Genomic DNA, 16,835 nt, shown 5'->3' with positions numbered 1-16,835 from the left:
CCCTTTTCTTTGCTGGCTTTCAAATTGTTCTTTATGCTCTCGCAGTGTCTTTTAAATATCCTTTATTTCTTTAGTCATATTTTCTTTTAAATTATTTGAAGTGATTTATTTAGGAGAGCGGTGTCATTATCACTGATTAATTGTATTAAATTCAGTATCTCTTTAGAATATTTGGTTTGTTCTCTCTGGGCCATCTCTTCCTGTTTCCTAGCATAGCTTGTAATTTTTTGCTGATGTCTAGGCATCTATATATGTTGGTGTATGTACTCTGATGGCTAATTTCTCTCTGTTGCCTATTTTTTCCTCCACAGCTCTTTTTTTTTGTCTTTTAATTTTTTTTTAATCTTTTTGTAAAGATACATAGATCACACAAAACCATAGCTCTTCTTTGATATTTGGTTCAACTTATCCTCAGTGTTTAAAATTTCCCAGCTTAAGTTTCCAAAATTGGGCCAGGGACTCACTAGTGGGGTGCAGATTTTTCTCCCAGGGGTTGAATACAGAAAGCAGTTTTTGCCCATGCAGTTTCCAGAGGGGCAGCAGATGGCACCAGCCAGCGCACCTTTCCACTGAGGTGTTTCAGTCTTGGCTTTCCTGTGTCCTGTGTTAAATTTCCAGACTCAAAGCGGACTCTGCTGGCCAAATTCACTGAAGAAAAGCACCCTGACCTCTTGTCCCTTTTCCCTTGAAACAGCTGTCAGGGAGGAAGATGTCTGGGCCACTCTCAGTAAACTACATTGAGACAGGGGCTTTACCCACTTAATATCTTGAGGTGGGCGAGGGGAGCCCTTCCCAGCTGCCTCTGGGGCTCAGTAACTCACGTTTGTCTTTTCCACGTCTTCATCTCTCTGTCCCTCCCCATCATGGGAGTTGGGGAGCACTGTCCTCATCTGCTGACCCCCAAAACAGGTCTCCCAGAAAGTTTCTGGCTTTTTCTCTGTTGTTTTTGTGAGAGCTCTCAGGCCTGCCTGTCAGTTATCACTATCTTACTACAATGCTCCTGGTGGCAGGTTTTAGAGCTCCTTCCACATGGAGCCTGGGATGTGGACATCTCTAAGTGCAGAGGCTTCTGGCATGGCAGGTGTCATGTGGGAGGAGAGCTGTCGCTGGGTCTCTCATAGACCTCTTATGTCCTCTTTCTACACACGCTGCTCCAGCTGGCAGAAGCCTGGGCTGTGTTCATTTCCTCCACAGTAAAAGCAGGGAGTTGGACCAGGCAATTCCAGGATTTCTACCAGGTGTTTATTGTCTTTTGCTAAAGTCCTTTCTCCTATCATTTGAGCTTTGTACCTTTCAGACCCTTTATGCCTCTTAGTCACCTCTTTGAATACATTGCTGCTCCCAGCTGGACTTCGTTCTCAGCAGTATAATAAGCCCTTAGTTGGTACCATATTTTCACTAAAGCGATAAAGCACTTTCACATATTATCCCATTACCTCCTTAAAGAGCTGTTATAGTTCTGTCTTTGAGTCTTATCAAGACTGGGGGGAACAGAGTTGAAAATCATAAGAAACAAACAAATTAAAAAAAAACAAAAAGAGAACAAGAGCAGAAAAACTATTGGGGGTCGTTCCTGTGTGGGAGGCTCCGCGGCCACATTCCTTGCTGTGCTGCTGTGGACTGCCAGCGTCCTCCAGTGCTGAGAGCCTGGTCCAGCCCTGAGCCCCACGCTCGGCTGCGCCCCCCTTCCCCCCGCCCCAAGCAGCTCTGGCCCTGGGTTCTGACCGCCCTCCCTCCAGTCGGAGTCCACAGGGGCATCGCCCCCAGCACGCGGCAAGCGGGCAGCCCACTCGGGCTCCAGGGGCACCTCCGCCAGCTCCCGGCGCAGGGCCAGCCGCCGCCTACGGGCTATGGGAGGAGGCGGCGGGACCCCACGGTCGGATCCGCGCTGGGACCCCATTCGAGCGGACGGTGCCCGCGGCCAGCCCGGGCTGCTGCGGGGAGGAAGCATCAGGCCCAGCAGGAATCCATCTTCCCAGCAGGCAAAGGTGTTTTGAGGAAAGACTGAGCAGTCGCGGGTGGCAAGTCCTCCGAGGCGCTCTTGGCCCCTGAGCTCAGGGTCCCGCCGCCCCGAGGGAGAGGAGCCAGCCAGGGCCCAAGGAGCTTTGCAGGCCTGGAATGCCGGCAGAAGGCCCAAAGGCCGGAGGACAGACCTGGTGAGCGCGGGGGCAGCTCTGGATCCATCCGCAGCTAGAGCAGCCCCGGGAGAGTGAGGCCGCGGTCAAGGCTCTGGCCGAGGACCTGCTAGAGCCGGGGAAGTGGGTGCTGCAGTGCCAAGCCAACCGGGCCACCAACCTCGCCACGGCTGCGCTCCCAGCTGGACCTCCAGGAGGACCATGTGAAGGAGCCGAGGCCCAGCTGGACCTCCAGGAGGACCCCGTGAAGGAGCCGAGGCCCAGCTGGACCTCCAGGAGGACCCCGTGAAGGAGCCGAGGCCCAGCCGGACCTCCAGGAGGACCACGGGAAGGAGCCGAGGCCCAGCGGGACCTCCAGGAGGACCCCGTGAAGGAGCCAAGGCCCAGCTGGACCTCCAGGAGGACCACGGGAAGGAGCCGAGGCCCAGCGGGACCTCCAGGAGGACCCCGTGAAGGAGCCGAGGCCCAGCTGGACCTCCAGGAGGACCCCGGGAAGGAGCCGAGGCCCAGCTGGACCTCCAGGAGGACCACGGGGAGGAGCCGAGGCCCAGCTGGACCTCCAGGAGGACCACGGGGAGGAGCCGAGGCCCAGCGGGACCTCCAGGAGGACCACGGGGAGGAGCCGAGGCCCAGCTGGACCTCCAGGAGGACCATGTGAAGGAGCCGAGGCCCAGCCGGACCTCCAGGAGGACCCCGTGAAGGAGCCGAGGCCCAGCCAGACCTCCAGGAGGACCCCGTGAAGGAGCTGAGGCCCAGCTGGACCTCCAGGAGCACCCCGTGAAGGAGCCGAGGCCCAGCCGGACCTCCAGGAGGACCCCGGGAAGGAGCCGAGGCCCAGCTGGCCTGGCCAAGGGCAGGATGGAGCTCAGCGGCCTCCAGGAGCGGGGGGTGCAGGCCGACCTCCCGCTGACCGCCGCCATCCGGCAGAGCCAGCAGACCTGCCCCTTGTGCCACCCCGACCGGCCAGCGGGCAGGGTGAACCCCTGCACCCTCGCAGCCCTCGGGCACCTGCCGCTTCTGCCACTGAAGGCGATCGGTCCTCCAGGAGTGGTCTCAAGTGCCCTCGACACCGGACACTCTCCGTCTGCCACCGCGATGGTCCCAGCGGGCTCCGAGGAACCTGCCCCCATTGTCCAGTCACCAGAGGATCCTGGAGACAAAGAGGAAAAGGGAAGATGGACTCGCTCCACCTCCGCTCTGTGCCAAGGAGGCGGAAGGCTGGACCAGGCCTCCTGGTGCCCTGTTACACCAGAGGAGGACGGGGCTGGTGGCAGCGGCGCCCAGGCGGGCAGAGCATCTGCACATGTGTGTGCGTGGGGGGGTCAGGGGCTGCTGCGTGGCGGGCTCCCTCCTCTGAGATGTGCGTGCTATGGGCGGCGTTTGAACTCTCACCTCTGTTTTTTCCTTGGAGGGCCATGGCTGTGGTTAACCTGGTTCATTTCATTTTTTCTTTCTTTTCCTTTGTTTTTTTAAGGTTTTTCTCCCCTTTTTCCTCCCTCCCCTCCTTTTTACAAAACTCGAAGGAAAAAAAAAGTCGGGGGGGGGGAGGCGTGGAGTGGGTGTAGCTCAGTGGTTGAGTGCCTGACCTGCAGGAGGTCCTGGGTTCAATTCTCGATACCTCCTTAAAAAAAAAGGCTGGGTTTATATCTGGGTCATTAACAACACTGGGTTAAATTAACGCGGAGGCCATTGAGCTGTGCGGGGAAGGACGTTGCCTCCATAACCTATAACGGCAGTAACGGCCCCCACGCTGCTATGACCCCGTGGCTTCACCCAGCCTCTGGACACCCTGCACCCTGCGCTGTCCTCCAGCCTGCTCCAGCTGCCTCCGGGGCTCTCGGCGGAGGACCTCCATCGGCGCCTGCGGGGCTGGTCCGCCTTAGCCCTGGGCTGCCCAGGCCTCTGCACCCTGCAGCCTCCACCCCTGCTCTCTCTCTCTCGGGTCTGAACACTCCTGGTTTTGGGAAACGGGTTCTGGGTTCTCTCCAGGTACCCCTCTGCTCCAGGTGTGTGCTTAGTTCTTTTCTTTTCTATCTGGAAAATAAATTTAACTTTAATCCAAACCTCATTATTACATCATATACAAAATTAAATAACAGTTGTCTCATTTATGAATTTATTAATGTCACTGATAGTATTAATACAATGCATAGTATTGCCACAAGTAGGAAAACAAATGAACACAAAGCTGTAAAATGAACACCACTTTACAATCATATTGAGGATGAAAAGCATTTATATTCAGTCACACATAAGCATGTATGTAAATATAGTTAATTTGGATTGGTATAGACAGGCATGCAGAAAGAAGAAAATAATTTTTAAGTACTATTGCATACTACAAACAAGTAAATTCAAATGAATAAAATATTTAGAATAATCAGGAGTGTGTGTGCAATGCATGTTAGTATTATGTAGTTTTGCACATGAGCACATGTATCATTGTGGGGTATGTGTGTTGGTATGCAGTTTTGATGTTTGAACATACAGCATAAACTTACATGACAAATTAAAATCTAAATGTTTGAGGTGCTAAAAAATAATAGGACTATCACTGAAATATTTTAAATAATAATATTGTAATGCCTAAAGTGGATAAACTGTAATATCTAAACAAAGTAACTGCATTTTATTTCATCCTATGATGTTTTTATTTTCTATAAGATATTTTCCCCCATTTTTCTTATTTTTCAAAAGATATTTCAATTACATAAATGTTAGAGAATATATAGTGGATTCCCATATGCCCCGCTTCTCACCCTTCCCACATTTTCCCACATTAGCAACATCTTTTATCAGTGTGGTACATTCATTGCAATTGATAAACACATTTTGGAGCATTGCCACTAACCATGGATTATAGTTTACATTGTAGTTTACACTCTCTCCCATTCAACTCAAGTCCTGAAAATGCACCCCTCCCATTACACCTGTTTTTCCCTGTCCGTAACCCCAGAACATCCAAAGGTCACTGCCCCCACAACAATGGTATTTTTTCCATTGCTAGAATCTCAGTAAGTCTATAGTAGAATACTAGTAAGTTTATTTCAGTCCATAGTTCATTTCCAAATCCTGAGGACTCTGGGATGGTGATGCCCACTCCACCATTAATTGAGAAGGGTTTCGACCCCATACATCTGATGGATGGGACTCTTGCTTGCACTCTCGGTTCTTTGGTATGTTTATCTATCATCTCCTTCCTGTTAGTTGTCCTGGGTGAGTTCACTGAACTGGAAAGTAGGTGTTACAACTCTGTTGAGATTCAGGGCTCAGCTGGCACATGGACAGTCCAAAGATTTAAGTCTCTTGGATGTACACCTACTGACTATAGTACTGATTATAGGTTCTAATAGAAGGACAAAAGAGTCATACATAGGGAAACCACGGCTGAGTCTAATTCTGCCACATTGGGGAGCATAAATACTAGATTAGGGCCCACTGGCAAGGGGCCAGCTTCCTGAGCTGTCTGCTCTGACTACAGTGTCTGGATGTCTGCATATCCCTGAGGAGCTTTTCTATTTGGGGTAGTATCTACTTTGGCTGTCAATGAGACCCTATTGAGATGTGCATAAGCGTTACCTCTGGGATGACCTCCTGACTCACTAACTCATTTGTCTTCAGCATTTCCCCCTTTTGGTCAAGGTCTTTTTTTTTTTTCCCCCAGATGCATTGCTGGTTGGTAGCAATCCCTTGGTGCCAAGGAGGCTCATTCCCAGGAGTCATGTCCCATGATGGGGGGAAGTTAATTGCTTTTATATGCTGAATTTGGTTTAGAGAGAGGCCACATTTGAACAACTAAGGTGGCTCCCAGTAGGTAACTCTTAGGCACCCTATGTGACTAGGTTAAGTTTCAATTTTAAGAGCAAAGGTTTATAAGCATAGTCATCAATATCAAGGGTCCTTCAATGGACCATCCTCCTTCACAGGTCATTGTCCTGTACTTGGGGCATTCTTCTTGTTCCAATAGAGAATGTGGCAGAGCTCCCCCAGATGGGAATTTGATATTTTGGTTACTGTGTGAATCTACACCCACCATGATGATGCCCCATGAATATTTGAATACATTTATATGCCTTATATGTATACCCAGGTGAACTTCCTTCCATGTATTTCTTAGTACTTTCAATGTAATTCTTTCATTCAACCCTCTTAGAAACTCTTGGAGGTAAATATCAGGCTCTGTGCACCACATGGGTGGATAAACTGAGACTCAGAGCACTTAAATTACTCTTGTCAGTGGAGCTGGTGCCACCTGCCTGTGTGGATTTGGCTGTGCTGAGGATCAAACCTAGACAGGAGCTGGGCCTGGCTGCAAGGGTAAACAGGAGCCAGGTCCTCTCAGCACTGAGCCCTGCACTCCCCAAATCTCAGAGCTGAGCTCTATGCTCCCTAAGTCCTCTCAGTGCTGGGTCCTGTGCTCCTAAGTCCTCTTGGCACTGAGCCCCGTGCTGCCTAGGTCCTCTGGGTGCTGAGCCCTGTGCTCCCTAAGTCCTCTGAGTGCTGAACCCTGTGCTCCCTAAGTCCTCTGGGTGCTGAGCCCCATGCTCCCTTAGTCCTCAACACTCATGGGAGCTCATGCTCCCTCAGTCCTCTGGGCACTGAACCCTGTGCCTCCGAAGTCTTTGAGTGCTGAGCCCTGTGCTCCCTCAGTTCTCTGAGTGCTGAGCTCCATGCTCCCTGAGTCCTCTGGGTGTTGAACTCTGTGCTCCCTGAGTCCTCTGGGTGCTGAGTCCCATGCTCCCTAAGTCCTCTGGGCACCCCTTAGGGGCCGGCTCTTGACAGCACAGAGGATTCCTCCCACACTTTCTTCCCTCATGGTTTTGCCAGAAAGGTCCACCCTGTGCACAGCTGGGCCAGCTGGTCAGGCATTAGCTGAGAGTGCATCCACTGAGGCTGGTGGAGGTCAGGTGGGGTCCAGCATCCTAGGGGAGTGAGCCCAGCCCAAGGAAGTGCCCAAATGGGGACACCAGAGCTGGGATGCCAGGTGCCTCTCCTGTCGGTCATTGTCTTTGAAGCTGGAGACCTGGAGGCACCAGCAGAAGGCTCTCATTTCCACCAAGGCCCTCCTGAACGCTGTGCTCCTTGTCTGTGCATTGCACACCCGCAAGGGCATCTTACACAGCAGACATTGCAGACACGAGTTTTACTATGAATTTCCAGCAGATGGTGATTAATGTCTTCCTCTATCAGAATGGATGTGTTGGAGCAGCTTCCCAGCAGGTGGGTGGAGAGGGCTTTGCTTTCTAGCCCTGCCCTCCCCCAAGCTGCCTCTCTGGCCTCAGATTCCTTGCCTGTAAAATGAGGAGTTGGACTAGATGATCAGTAAAATGACACTGTGTGAGCCTTGCAGGAGCTGATAAGGAATGATGGATGAGTGGATGGGTGGATGGATGGATGGGTGGAAGGATGGACTGAAGGATGGGTGGATGGGTGGGTGGATGGATGGATGGGTGGGTGGATGGACAGCCAGAGCTGGTAGCAGTGCACAGGTTGTCTAATCTGCCCTTTGCCTTGCTGCTCTTGACCCCTTACTCTGGTCTCCAAGGAGGAGAAGCCTTGCTTGTGAACGGAGGCCCCTCTGTGGTGCTGGTGCCATGGCTGCGTCAGTCCCCCTGCGGAGCCTTGAGGAGGAGGTGACCTGCTCCATCTGCCTCGATTACCTGCGCGACCCCGTGTCCATCGACTGTGGCCACATCTTCTGCCGTGGCTGCGCCGCCGACGTCCACCCCGCAGCAGGGGGCCGCCCCATCTGCCCGCTTTGCAAGATGCCCTTTAAGAAGGAGAAGGTCAGGCCCGTGTGGCAGTTGGCCAGCCTGGTGGAGAACATCGAACGGCTGAGGGTGGACAAGGACCAGCAGCTGGGAGAAGCTGCCCCGGAGCAGCAGGACGCAAAGCTGTGCGCCAGGCACCGGGAGAAGCTGCACTACTTCTGCGAGGACGACGGTCAGCTGCTCTGCGTCCTGTGCCGGGAGTCACGGGAGCACCGGCGGCACACGGCCGTCCTGGTGGACAAGGCCGCCCAGCCACACAGGGTGAGGCCGCCCCGTCCTGTGGGGCTCAACCCTGCATCCCCCAAGGCGTGTAGCCCCGCCCGGAGCACTCACTCGTCCCGCTGCTTGTCTTTCCACAGGAGAAAATCCTGAACCACCTCAGTACACTAAGGAGAGACAGGGACAAAATTCAGGGCTTCCAGGCGAAAGGAGACAGTGACATCGTGGCAACGCTGGTAAGTGAGGTTAGCAAGACTGAGCGGAGGGGCGACCGAGTGGAAGGGCTCTGGGGCCAGGGAGCCAGGGGCATGGGGAGGGGGTGCGGCGCGCGAGCCAGGGAGCCAGGTACTAGGGAGCTAGGGATCGGGTTCGTGGGGGGGGGGGGAATGGGGAGGGGCGTGGGAGCAAGGGAACCAGGGACTGGGGGTGGAGTGTGGGAGAGCACATGAGCTAGGGACCCAGGGACGGAGGTGGGGTGGAGGGGTGGCTGGAGCAGGAGCTAAGGACCCGGGTACAGAGGCGCACACGAGCCAGGGTCTGCGGCTGGGAGGCGCTTCCGGCGGGGCAGTGCGGAGGGGCGCACGAGCAGGGAGCCAGGGGCAGCCTCTGGGAGGCGCTCTGGGGCCGAGCCGGGCTGGAGGGGCCGCCTTGGTGCAGGCCCTGCAGCCTGAGCTGTTCTCCACCGACAAGTGTGCGGTTTCCTGGATGAAAGTTTCCTTCTCTGACTTCTACCTCTGCCCCTTGTTTTCCCAGGAAGAGCTAAGGCGGAAGGAATTGAGGGCTTTGCTTCCTTTTTCTTCTCCAAACGGGGGTGATAAAATTAAAGGTTAAGGAAGCGGGGCATGATCCCTGATTGTGGCAAGAAACTGTGGGCTCGGAAGGAAGGCGCTGGCTGCAGGCTGAGCACTGGCGGGGAGCCCGGGAAGGCTCCAAGGCCCCCAGCTCGTGGCGCCGTGCAGGGCCCACTTGGGGCCCACTTGATCCAGGCCCCAGGGCTCAAGTAACAGAACCAAGGCAGCCTGCTGCGCGCTTGCTCAGCGCTGGTGGGGAGGTCAGAGGTTCCAGGCCTCTAGGGGCGTCTGTGGGGAGGGGGCCAGTACAGGGATGCGGGGCAGCCGGGCGGAGGGTCAGGCTCTCCATAGGGAGAGTGAAGCATGGTCAGCCACGTTCAGAGCCACCTCCAGGCCACAGTGGCCTGCCTGCGGCTGGATCTGAAGACCGGGCAGGGGGCTCCAGGGCAGGGGAGGGCGTGGTCCCTGAGCAGGGACCGGCAGGCCAGCCTCCAGAGGAAGGAAAGCCTGTGTGGCTCAGGCGTGAGCCCCGCCCTCTGGCTGGCTCAGCAGAGAGCCCGGGCTTCCGTGGCCAGAGCCCTGAGCTGAGCAGCCGGGCGGGATCGAGTCCTGATCACACAGCAGCCTGGAGGAGAGAAGGGGACCAGAGGCTCCCCGAAACCCCCGACTCAGGAAGAGCCAGCCTCACCCGCTCACGGGGACCTGGGGGTGCCTAGCCTTGGGGGACCTCACCCCTTCCCTTTCCCACCCCTGTAGAAGAAGCTCCAGGAGCAGAGGCAGGACATTGTGGTGGCGTTCGAGCAGGGCCACCAGTTCCTGAGGGAGCGGGAGCAGCACCTGCTGGAGCAGCTGGCGAAGCTGGAGCAGGAGCTCGTGGAGGGCCAGGGGAAGTTCCAGGCCAGGGCAGCCAGCGAGCTCTCACACCTGGCCACGGCCATCTCCGAGCTGGAGGACAAGGCCCAGCAGCCGGCTGCAGAGCTCCTGCAGGTCAGCGGGTCCCCGCGGGCCACCCGGCATGCGCTTGAGGCTTCCGTTTTCTTGTCTGGACACGGGGTGTCACCCGTGACCCTCCCCACCCTTTAAGGATCAAGTGGGCATAATGTGGTACCTGCCAGGTGTCGCTTGACGCCCTGTCTCAGGAAACAGAAATGAACAAGTGCCATAGAGATGGGGGGGAGGGTGCTGACCTCATCACCATCCTCACCGCACCATGAGCCCCTCTGGGTCCCTGCAGGTGCCTCTCTAGTGAAGGTTTCTGAGGTCTTGAGGTGCCAGAGGGTTGCACCGCAGCTTCTCCCAAGCGCTGGGAGGGTCAGGAGAGGACGGACAACTGGGGATGGGAGCAGAGATGGGGGATCCTGGAATTACCACCAGAGAAGCCAGATGGAGAGAGGGAGGGTGCCTCTGGGAGGGCTCCCTGGAGGCGGAGACGTTCTACAGCTGGAGGATGGACACCGCAGCCTCCCCGAGCAGCGACCGTCTGAGCAAGGCTCAGCCGCCTTGGGACGGGGCGTGTTTGTTCTGCCTCCTGGGCCAGGATGGGCAGTGCCTGCCCACGTGGGGGTCTCGGGCCTGTCTCAGCAGGGGAACCATCGGACACTCCTGAAAACGCCATCCCTGCCGTCAGAAGACGAGGGTAGGGGCACGGATGACCAGGCAGTGCAGGGCTGCGCCGGGGTGGGCTCCACCTTCTTCCCACCTTGTGGGTTCAGACCTGCAGTCGGGACTGGCTGTTCAGCCCCCCACGGAGCAGCAGGAGGCCCAGAGGGGAAGTCGAGGGCAGTTCCCATTTTAAAGGACGTGATCCCAACATGACGATCGCTGATTCCTTCTCCATCCCTTTCCATTGGTGGGACTGGGTCACATGGCCAGACCCAGGTGCCAGGGAATCAGGAGTATAGCTTCTGGGTGGGGGGCCGCCTGCACCTGTAACCCCCGTTCTGTCACCGAGGGAAGGGGTCCTGGGGTTGGCTGTCTTCACACCGTAAAACACGCCTACTCGCCCCTGAGCCCCTTGCTGACCTCCCACTCCACGTAAAATGAAATCCTCCCTCCTGAGCACGCCGTGGGCCCTGCCTTCCCTGCCCCGGCCCCTGCCCACGTCACCAGCCCGCGCCTCCTCTTCCGTCACTACCCAGTACACGTGTCTCCAGTGGTCACTGCTGTCGTTCTCTCCCCTCCCCGTTTGCTTCAGTCATTGTGATTATTTTGGGGTTTTTTTGTTCTTCTTTTGATCCACTGCCCCCACTGGAATTTTAGCTCCCGTGAAGGGACCACATTTGTCTTGTCCAGGGACGTGTTCCAGCTTCTAGGGCAGCACTAGGGACACGTGAGGTGTCCGGTGACTCATCTTGGTCTTGTGTTTTCCTTCCAGGACACCAGGGACTTCCTAAGCAGGTGAGGAGCTTCCTCCCCAGCACACTCCGTCCCCTCCTCTCCATGGTCCCCTTGACCCTCCACACTGAGCCCCCTCCCCTCCTCTCCATGGTCCCCTTGACCCTCCACACTGAGCTCCTCCCCTCCTCTCCATGGTCCCCTTGACCCTCCACACTGAGCCCCCTCCCCTCCTCTCCATGGTCCCCTTGACCCTCCACACTGAGCCCCTCCCCTCCTCTCCATGGTCCACTTGACCCTCCACACTGAGCCCCCTCCCCTCCTCTCCATGGTCCCCTTGACCCTCCACACTGAGCCCCTCCCCTCCTCTCCATGGTCCCCTTGACCCTCCACACTGAGCCCCTCCCCTCCTCTCCATGGTCCACTTGACCCTCCACACTGAGCCCCCTCCCCTCCTCTCCATGGTCCACTTGGCCCTCCACCCTGAGCCCCCTCCCCTCCTCTCCATGGTCCACTTGACCCTCCAAACTGAGCCCCCTCCCCTCCTCTCCATGGTCCACTTGACCCTCCCCAGTGAGCCCCTCCCCTCCTCTCCATGGTTCACTTGACCCTCCACACTGAGCCCCCTCCCCTCCTCTCCATGGTCCATTTGAATCGACAGGGCAGTGATAAGGGCTCTAGAGGACCCTCACCTAGGGTCCATCCGGGGACCCTCCCTCCTGGGGAGCAGGAACGCCTCCTTGGGGAGCTGGAGACCTGCTCTGCACCTGAGCAAGGTCTCCAAGCCCAGCTCCTGGCCACTAAGCGCCTTGGGGGTGGACAGGGCGGGACATGGTGCAGACGGAAGCGCTCTGATGGCTTGACCCCTGCTTTGGGCAGTTCACATGATCTCTAAGCTCTGCTTTCCCTCTGAAGTGGGGGGTCATGCCCGCCCTGCCCCTCACAGCTGTCCTGAGGAAGAGGAGGGAAGTGAGTTCTTATGGCTGCCGTCCCCTCAGGTATCCCCGGAAGAAGGTCTGGATCGGGAAGCCCATTGCTCCGGTGATTAAGAAAAGGACTAGTGAATTCTCGGATAAACTCCTCTCCCTGCAGCAAGGCCTGAGAGAGTTCCAAGGTAATGGGGCGGCTCGGCGGGCGTCGGAGTCGGGCTTGGCTCCTGAGCCTGGTGGTTCTCTCCTGAGCGTCTCAGAATGGACCTTCCCCAGGATATCCGCCTCTGCTCAGGGAAGGCGGCATGTCTGCTGGCCCGGGGTCCACCGCATCCTTTCTTTTCCCCACAGGGAAGCTGCTGAGGGACCTGGAGTATACAACAGGTGAGTGCCCAGGGTCCATGCAGGTGAGGACAGCGGCTGCCCCTGCGCCCCCAGAGCCTCCCCAAACCCCAGCCCTGGCGCGCCCGGCAGCTCCTTTGTGGAGTCTGCGTCGAGGCTCTGCTCCCCCCGTTCGCCTGTCCTGGCCTCACGGACCTCCCTGGGCTTCCCCAGCTCAGCGCCTGGCCCTTGGCGCCAGCGTCCAGCCAGCAGCGCCCCGAGGGCCCGGCCAGCCCCCCGCAGCCCCGCTCCGCCCCCGCCCCCAGGCCTGCGCAGCACTTCCCAGGGCTGGGGACTCCGCCCCCCCCGCTGACACGCCCCTCCCTGTCCCCCAGTGAGCGTCACCCTGGACCCGCAGTCGGCCAGCGGCCACCTGCTGCTGTCGGAGGACCGGAAGTGCGTGTCGTACCGCAGCCTGCGCTGCCGGGCCCACCTCCCCCAACAGTTCGACTGTGAGCCCGGGGTGCTGGGCAGCAAGGGCTTCACCTGGGGAAGGGTCTACTGGGAGGTGGAGGTGCAGAGGGAGGGCTGGTCCTGGGACGGGGAAGAGGACAGCGAGGAGGAGGGAGAAGAGGGGGGGGAGGAGGAGGAGGACGACGACGACGACGACGACTACGACGAGGAGGACTGTTACGGCGATGGGTATGACGGGTGGGAAACAGAAGAGGACGAGGACTCCCAGGGGGAGGAGGACGAGGGAGAGGGGGGCGGGGAGGAGGCGGTGGGCAGCTGCCTGGTGGGCGTGGCCAGGGACTCCGTGGAGAGGAAGGGGGCGCTCCCCCTGTGGCCGGAGGACGGGGTGTGGGCGCTGCGCCTGTCCCGTGCGGGGGTCTGGGCCCACACCCGCCCCGAGGTCCAGCTCTTACCCGCAAAGCGGCCGCGGAGGGTGGGCGTGGCGCTGGACTACGAGGGCGGCACCGTGACGTTCACCAACGCGGAGTCACAGGAGCTGCTCTACACCTTCTCGGCCACCTTCACGCAGCGCCTGGTCCCCTTCCTGTGGCTCAGGTGGCCGGGGACGCGCCTGCTGCTGCGGCCGTGACGTCCACGCCTCGGTGCCTCGGTCCTCCAGGACGCCGCGGCCCTGCGACCTGGGGGTGGGGGGGTGCGCTGGGCTTGGGGCAGCAGAGAGGAGAGGCCCTGTCCACTGTCACCCGCTCCCCGTGCAGGGGCAGGAGAGGCCCATCCACTGTTACCTCCCCGTGTAGGGGCAGGGGAGGCCACGTCCACTGTCACCTCCCTTGGCAGAGGTGTCGCAGAGCCATAGCTCCTGGTACTGCCGCCCTGCCTCTCTTCCTGGCCGCTGTGAGAGCTTGTGACGTCCACGAAGGCACTGCCTGTGTCTTGACCACCCGTGACCCAGCTCAGCAGTCTGCCTGTTGAGTGAACACCCCAGTCTGCTCTGTCCTGCCCAGCTGGCTCTTCGGGGGGGGGGGGAGTTGACTCCACCCGAGGTCGTGCTGCTCTCCTCAGATCCTGCAGCTCCCCCCTGCCCAGGTGCACTTTGCTCTCCACCTTCTGTGGCGGTTACAGAACCCCCCACCCCAGCTCAGCCCAGCATGCAGGAAATGCTAAAATGAGCCTTAGCAGGGGCCTCTGAGCCTTCCCAGGCCCGGTAGAGGCCACCGGGGGTCGTCCCGCAGGAGCTCCGGTGGTCCAGCGTGGCCTGTGCCGCTTCTGGAGCTTCGGACATTCTTGAGCCGCCTGTGGCCCTCGGGGGAGGGGTTAGGCCCCCCTGACGTTGGGAAGGCGGCGTGGCTGTGATGGATCCATCATCACGTGGTGGTCCCTGGAGGGGGAGTCTAAGAGAATAGAAGATCCTGCCAGGACCAGCCCATTTGAGCCCTAGGGGGAATGTCCAGGGAGCAGAGCACCTCTGGTGGGCTGCAGTGAGCTGCTGTCCCCGCCACACTCAGCTGCGATTTCAACATCCAGGTTCCACCTTCCTAAGGGGGAGGAAGGCGGGGCTGTGTGGGAGTAGGAAAGGAAGGCAGAGAGGTCCACAGTGAGCACCCAGGCCAGGCACCCACTCCCACAGCTCGGGTGTCCTCGTCTCCGTGCACCAGACATCTCAAGTCTCCATCCTCACTGGTTGTTTGTTTATAGCCCCCTTTCATTTGCCGGTTCCCTGCTTGCCTACGTTTTAATTCCTCCACCCCTGCTCTAAAGCTTTCACACGGCCGTGGTCCCATTGGCCTCTGAGTCTCCAGCCTGGAGTCACCCACTCTGTATACATCACCTGCTGCCCAAGTCACATGGACATCCTATTCCACAGCTGGTGGACGCTGTATCTTACACTTATCTTGTATTCTCCATAGTACCAGCTGCTGGGCAGGAGAGGCGCTCAATAAAACCTTGTTGACCAAAGCACTGCATGTTTTTGTTATAATAGTAAAATGTTAATAACTCATATCACGAGCCCTTCAAAGGTTTGGACTACAGTTTACATTGATAGAACTAACTCAGGGTGTATTAGCCAAAGGGGTGCTGATGGAAAGTACCAGAAATCTGTTGGCTTTTATAAAGGATATTTATTTGGGGTAGAAGCTTACAGTTGGCAGGCCCTGATGAGTCCAACTCAAGGTACCATGAGGTACTTTCTTACCCAAAGTCTGTTGCCATGTGTTGACACAAGTGGCGGGCGAGGTCTATGAGGGTTCAGCCTTCCTCTTTCCACTTAAGGCTCTGTGGTCCCTGCCCCTTCTGATCTCAGCTGTACGTTAGCATAAGGCACTAACTATGATGAGATAACAAGGTGATGGTTCTTGGGGGAAGGAATAAGAGAAGAGAAAATGGAGTGGAGAGCTTGCTGAGCACGTGGCGTGGAAGTGATGGGAGGTGCTCAGCCCAACTCTGGGATGTGGACAGAGGAAAGACTGGAGGTTCCTGAAGAATCTTAGAGGGCTCGGGAGTGGTTAAGAAAAAATGTTGATTGAGAAAATGATGACTGTCTTAGTCTGCTACAAGCTGCTAAAAGCAATAGGCAGAAATGGGTTGACTTTACTATGGGGACCTGTTAACTTAGAGCTTACACTTCAAGGTCATGAAAATCGAGGTTTCGGCAGGCAAGACTTTTCTCCCTGAAGACCAGCTACCAGCGATCGGGGCACAGGCGGCTCCTGGGCTCTCCCTCCTCCAGGCTTCCTTGCTCTCAACCTGCTTTGTGGCCCTCTCTCTGCTTCTGTGTCCACTGATTTCAGCTTCTGACTTCCGGATCTTTCTCTCACCTCTGGGGGTTTCTCTGTGTCTCTGATTTCATCCGTATTCATTTATAAAGGACTCCATTGAGAAGATTAAGATCCACCCTGGCCCATGCCTTACTAAATTAACCTAATCAAAAGTCCCTTAGCTGAAGTAACCAGAAGTTCCCACCAACAATAGGTTCCACATACAGGAATGTATTAGCTCTAAGTACGTGATTTTCTGGGGTCCATCCAACATGAAACTGTCACCCTGACAGAGAATACAGTAGCTTTTTTTTCTTTCATCTCAGTATTAATACTTACCATTTCTCTTTCTTTTGTTTAATTGCCTTGGACAACTAGTGTCGGGTTGTTAGAAACAATGATAGCATATTTATCTTATTCCTGATTTTAAAGGATGCTTCTATTTTGTCAGAATTAAATATGTTAAATTTGATGTTTCAAGTATGACTAGCATATTTTTAGAGGGCAGGAAAATTCAATTCCTAGTTAAAAGGATATTACATGATATCAAGGGCTTTTCTTACATTTATTGAAGTAATCATGTTTTTGTCCTTTAATCTGTTCATCTGGGAATGACATTCATGATTTTTTAAATTTTTGTGTTCCTGGGATAAACTATTATTTAAAAATATTTTTGCTGGATTCTGTGTATTATTTTAGTTTGGATTTTTATATCAATGTTCAGAAGCAAAACTGGCCTGGAGATTTCCCTTCTTTACACCCAGTTTTAGTATCAACTTTATGCTGGACCCCTAAATGGCTTGAGAGGCATTCTCTCTGTTTACTGTAGTACTTTGTTGTGAGGGTTTTCTGAGGTTTTCGAAGGTTTGATAGAATAAGCCTGTAAAATTCAAGTGGACTGGGTACTTATTTCTGTGGGGAAGAGGGATTAGAATATTAATTTATAATTTGATTTAAAAAGTGGATATAGATCTATCCAAGTTTTCTATGTCATCATGAGCCAGTTTTGATAACTCATTTCATAGAAAAGTGCCCATTATCAGCATAAAAGATATTGACATAAGGACCCTTGGCAGTGTACTTTTGCTGTTTTTCATTTCTAACTTTT

General features: G+C 55.8%; 1 protein-coding gene across 2 annotated transcripts in view; it reads left to right on the top strand.

Annotated features, from left to right (window-relative positions):
* Window positions 1–14,927, top strand: part of LOC101418694 (tripartite motif-containing protein 26-like) — a 32,897-nt gene extending 17,970 nt beyond the window's left edge. Inside the window, exons 2-8 of one of the 2 annotated variants that reach the window (XM_058285451.2) lie at window positions 7,681–8,167; window positions 8,266–8,361; window positions 9,673–9,903; window positions 11,291–11,313; window positions 12,249–12,364; window positions 12,531–12,563; window positions 12,896–14,927. In XM_058285451.2, the coding sequence (XP_058141434.1) occupies window positions 7,730–8,167; window positions 8,266–8,361; window positions 9,673–9,903; window positions 11,291–11,313; window positions 12,249–12,364; window positions 12,531–12,563; window positions 12,896–13,602 (1,644 nt within the window). In that variant the 5' untranslated portion in view covers window positions 7,681–7,729 and the 3' untranslated portion in view covers window positions 13,603–14,927. The remainder of the gene's footprint in view (window positions 1–7,680; window positions 8,168–8,265; window positions 8,362–9,672; window positions 9,904–11,290; window positions 11,314–12,248; window positions 12,365–12,530; window positions 12,564–12,895) is intronic. The other variant, XM_071211043.1, reaches the window with a different exon arrangement.
* Window positions 14,928–16,835: the final 1,908 nt, after the last annotated feature.

Source organism: Dasypus novemcinctus, chromosome 22 (genome assembly GCF_030445035.2).
Source record: "Dasypus novemcinctus isolate mDasNov1 chromosome 22, mDasNov1.1.hap2, whole genome shotgun sequence".
NCBI lineage: Eukaryota > Metazoa > Chordata > Mammalia > Cingulata > Dasypodidae > Dasypus > Dasypus novemcinctus.
Note: the sequence above shows the minus strand (reverse complement) of the source record. Positions and strands in the feature narration are given on the sequence as shown.